The sequence below is a fragment of the Morone saxatilis genome, unplaced genomic scaffold, assembly GCF_004916995.1.
Source record: "Morone saxatilis isolate NCDOM2014 unplaced genomic scaffold, NCSU_SB_2.0 Contig0, whole genome shotgun sequence".
Classification (NCBI taxonomy): domain Eukaryota; kingdom Metazoa; phylum Chordata; class Actinopteri; family Moronidae; genus Morone; species Morone saxatilis.
The window spans coordinates 19407730-19412201 of record NW_023339650.1 but is presented as its reverse complement, the minus strand read 5'-3'; the positions used below and the strand labels follow the sequence as shown (position 1 = coordinate 19412201).

At 53.2% G+C, this 4472-nt stretch overlaps 1 protein-coding gene across 1 annotated transcript in view; it reads left to right on the top strand.

The window, feature by feature from the left end:
* LOC118324765 overlaps window positions 1-4472 on the top strand; it is a gene marked incomplete in the record, with an annotated part of 5786 nt that overhangs the window by 295 nt on the left and 1019 nt on the right. Inside the window, 6 exon segments of the mRNA XM_035657227.1 lie at window positions 1-1907; window positions 2574-2715; window positions 2837-2959; window positions 3051-3099; window positions 3283-3419; window positions 3565-3784. Coding sequence (XP_035513120.1) covers window positions 1-1907; window positions 2574-2715; window positions 2837-2959; window positions 3051-3099; window positions 3283-3419; window positions 3565-3784 — 2578 coding nt within the window.

Sequence of the window (4472 nt, the reverse complement as noted above, 5' to 3'; positions counted from 1 at the left end):
GTAACTGCCAGCCGCCGCCGCCGCCGCCGGTCAGCGTCTGTCAGGAGACGCAGCAGGTTTCCCCCGCAGCCGAGCTGAAGGAGGAGGAGGAGGAGGTCTGCGTCGTCACAACAACACTCGGTCAGGGTTTCGAAACGCGGACGTGGAGCTTCTACAGCATTTGTTCCATCGACGCCGACGACCTTGAACAGGACGGCCGATCCCAAACAGCTGCTCCGCCCTGCATAGTGGTGCCTCCGGTCTCCAGCCAATCACACGCAGACGCACGCGACCAGTCGTGTGTCACAGAGCCTGAAGCGACAGGCGGGGAACCGGCTCCGGCACAATCGCACGCCGCAGAACATTCCTCCACCGCTCCGTCACAGACTCCCTCAGACAGCTCGCCCTCAGCAGAGCAGACCACCGAACCTCCTGTTGTTCTGTGTGACCCGCAGATAAACGGCGAGGAACCTCCTGAAGATCCGCCTCGCCACGAAGCTGCGCAGCAAACAGAGGAGTCTGTGTACGTGGTGAGTGTGTACATGGAGGGCCACAGAGCAGCAGAGCAGACGACCACCGACTTTAACCCTCTGGTCGATCGTCTGCACGAGTCGGCCGAGGCTCCTGAACCAGATACTTCCAATCGGAGCTCCTCAAAGCTCGACCTCGACCTCGGAGCGCCGCACGAGGAGGAGGAGGAGGAGGAGACGTCGCCTGGAGGAAACGCATCTCGCCAGCGTGACTCCATCACACCGGAGAAATTAGACGTCAATTCGAACGATCCGACGTTCGAGCTGAGCCGCGTTAAGTTCCCCGGTCGAGACGTCGGAGCTCTTCTCACCGAACCTGACGAACAGCTCGAAGGTGCGTCGGGGCCTCTGCACGACGACCCGGAGGAGCTCATCGAGGACGTCCTCATGAGCGGAGACGACCGGCAGACAAAAGCACCGACACCAGAAATGTTTCAGGACAGCATAAACGTGGAGAAAGGTGACGTCGCAGCTGGAAACACGTCTCACCTGGAGACGAGTGACGGAGAATGCGTCGCGTTGTCAGAGTCCTGTGAAGACCCACAGAGCTGCACCGAAGACTCAAGTCTCAGTCTTCTCACACGGCCTCCTCCTGCTGGAAGTGAGCTTTCTTTCACCTCCTCCTCCACGCCACCCTCCTCCTCCTTGTCCCCGTTCACGTCGTCGGAGGATGGTGATCCTGCCGACGGTGGATGCAGAGAAACACAGCTGAAGGTCGATCGGCCAGAGGAGGAAGACACACCTGATATTGATCTGCCTCTGTCGTCTGCAGATACAGTAGAACCGAACCCCCGAACTCCTCAAACAGCCTCCGGACCCCCAGAACTCCCCAGAACGTCTCAGGAGGAGCTCGCCGACATTCCTCCTGAAACTCCCGACATCTCAGCTCCCGAGACTCTGTCCCAAAGTGTCGCAGTCATCTGTGACACATACGTGATTCCTGACGACTTAAGCTGTCTGGATGACTCGGTTCTGGACCCCGACTCGATCAGCGTGGACCCGGGTCAGATTGACGTCTACGCGTCAACTCCATCGTACGAGATTCACTTCCCGGGTCACGAGCCGTCGCCGACTGCGGAGGAGGGGGAGAGAGAGGGAGGGATGAGGGAGATGGTGTCCGAGCTGCTGGGAGAGGACGCCGACTCCTCCATCTGCCGCCTCTATCCCCAACCCTGGATCAAGCTGGGTCTGGAGGAGAGCTGCGCGGGCTGGGCCCAGGGCGCCGCCGAGGCCGAGCCCGGCCGGGGCGAGAGCCGGACCGGCAGCGACTCTGAGCACATCCCGGCCCTGGTGTCAGAGCTCCAGCCCTCTATGGCTCTGCTGGGAGCTTACCCCTTCAGCACTGTGATGCCTCAGGGACCCTGTGTGTGGGACTGGCACACAGACTGCACTCCGCCTGTAAGTGTTCACGTGAGGCAGCTGGGTTCAGTGGAAGTGTTTGATTTAATGTCTTATCTCCAGAACTGAAGAGAATATTCTGTCAGGGGGAAAAAACTTGGAGTGTTTATCGACACGTTCATGTACAGAGCGAAGACTGAGCGCTGAACTAGTCACGTAACAAGTAGAGGTCGTTCCCACAGATGTTCTGGACGCTCACTCACAGTGAAAGGACACAAAGATAATAACGTGGGAACGTAGACTTCTTGTAAAACAACCGCCTTGAAGTAACAAAGTAAACTCAGATTCAAGAGGACGATAATACTTTATTTAAACTGGTGAAAAAGGTGCTTTATGTTGAATTAGCTGAGAGTCCGAGAGTGAATCTAATCAATTTATTTTGATAAAGATGTTTTCTTTTTTATTAGGGAGCGTTTAGTTCTATAGATTTTATCCTGAACGCTCAATTACACATTTTAGATTGGATCATATTTACTGAGAGATGCTAGAGAACGTTTTCTGTCCGTCTCAAACACCTGAACTCACAACTGGTGTCTCTTATTGTTGTTAACGTTTATATTATTCTTTTCTTTCAAAGTAAATCATGTCTCTTAAAAGATTCTTCTAAATGAAACTTGAGTTTTCATGTTGGACTGACATTGTGCGCACTGTGTCTTTGTGTTTCAGGGACCTGCTGCTGCCCCCAGCCTTAACCCTGATGCTGAGGTATGGACCAACGATAACTTTAACCTGGACGTCCCCGGCCCCGCCTACCTGCAGCCGCAGCAGCCATGGGTGCAATTCCCCAACGACCTGACCAATCACGAAGGTGGGCTGGACTTAGATTTAATCAAACGATCACGTTTCCTAAGTTAAGTTAAGTCAGTAAGTTATTTTGTGATAAGGAGTTTGTTCCTCGAAGAGAAATCGTCTGCGTGATTCATTTTTAGGATTCATGCCAGAGTTCGAGCTGGACAACGTGGTTGAGTCCGATCCCAGCACGCTCGAGTACCAGATGCTGACTGCTGAAGCTCCTTTAGTTAACGGAGAGCCCAGTGCCCCGCCGGTCACAGGTATCAGTCTGTATCAGCTGTGTTAATGTTTCATTACTGTAAAATGAACCCAGGTCTGCTCAGATGTGCTAATGACCTCCTTTGATTTCAGATGAGGTCAAACAACAGCTGAGGACAGTTTTGGAGTCCTGTCTGACCAGGTAACAGCAGTTCTCCTGAAGAAGTCATTCAGACGATCACCGATCACCGAAAGCATAGAAACAGTATTCAGAATGTGATGCCAGTGCTCCGATAAAACAGGAAACATGTTAACGCTGTTATTTAACCCCCGTCGTTTAACGTCTGCAAACATTCCTCCGTTGCTCTCTTCTGTCTCTCCACAGGGAACACCTCGGCAACGACCTGTACCTCAACTCTCAGATGGACAGCGACCAGTATGTTTCCATTGCCACTCTGGCCAGCCTCGACAAGATCAAGAGCATCAGCACCGACCTGGACCTCATCTCCGACATTCTGAAAAGTCAGTGGTGACACTTTTACTATATGTTGGTAATCAGCTGTGAGTAGTTGCAGTGATGTGGACCCAGAGATTAGTCTGAGAGTCAGTGTGGTTTATTGTTTTACGTAAGATATGAAAGATATTCTCTGTTCTGATTGGCTGGCAGCCCTGCCGCTGGTCCAGGTGGCTCCGTGTGGTCAGAAGGTCCGGCCCAGTCAGAGTCGGTGTGTCGTCATCCTGCGAGAGATCCCCAACAGCACTCCTCAGGAGGCAAGAGCCGCCTGCCGCACCAAAACAACCTCTCTGCTCTCCTCTCCTCTTTTTCTCTCCTCTCCTCTCCTCTCGGAAGAAGAGAGCCAGTTCGAGGTGGTGGTGGTGTTGTGTGGGTGTGTGATGTGGTGTGTGTGGAGAGCAGACAGGAGCGGCTTGGTTACCTTGACGCGCTGTTCGCTGCCAGGTACCGTTGGCTATGGCCATGTGTTGCCGGAGAAAGAGGGACGGGAAGCTCGGCTCAGCCCGAGGCTCGAGAGGAGGGAGACGGCGTGGGCGAGGGAGGCCGAGCGACTTGAGTGGCATCTACACCAGAGACACAAACCACACACACACACACACACAGTCGGCGTACCAGGGAGTCTCTACAGAGACTGAACAAACACTAATAACGCTCACTCGCCACTTACACGGGTGCCTCCAGCAGAGTCGTGTCCCGATGACCCGGGTTGCCTCTCCTCTGGCTGAGGTCTCTCCCTCTCCTGTGCAGAGCAGAAGACACAGACTAGATTCGATACTCTGCTACATTAAAGGGTCGGCTCCTGTGTTCAGGTGTTTCAGGTGTGTCTGAAGTGGCTGCAGCTTCTTCTAAGAACTGTAAAGATAGGTATAGGTGCTGCCCTCTCGAAAGCAAACGTCCGTACTTTCACTAAAGAATCAAGGGAAATCGTCAAGCTTCACAGAAATAACAGTAATGCCTGAGATGTGGTTCTGCATAGCTTTTCACATACAAATATATGGCAAGAAATACCAATTAACAGCCGACTGGTGCTGCACTGAATGTAAAGAGTTTGATTTAACTGT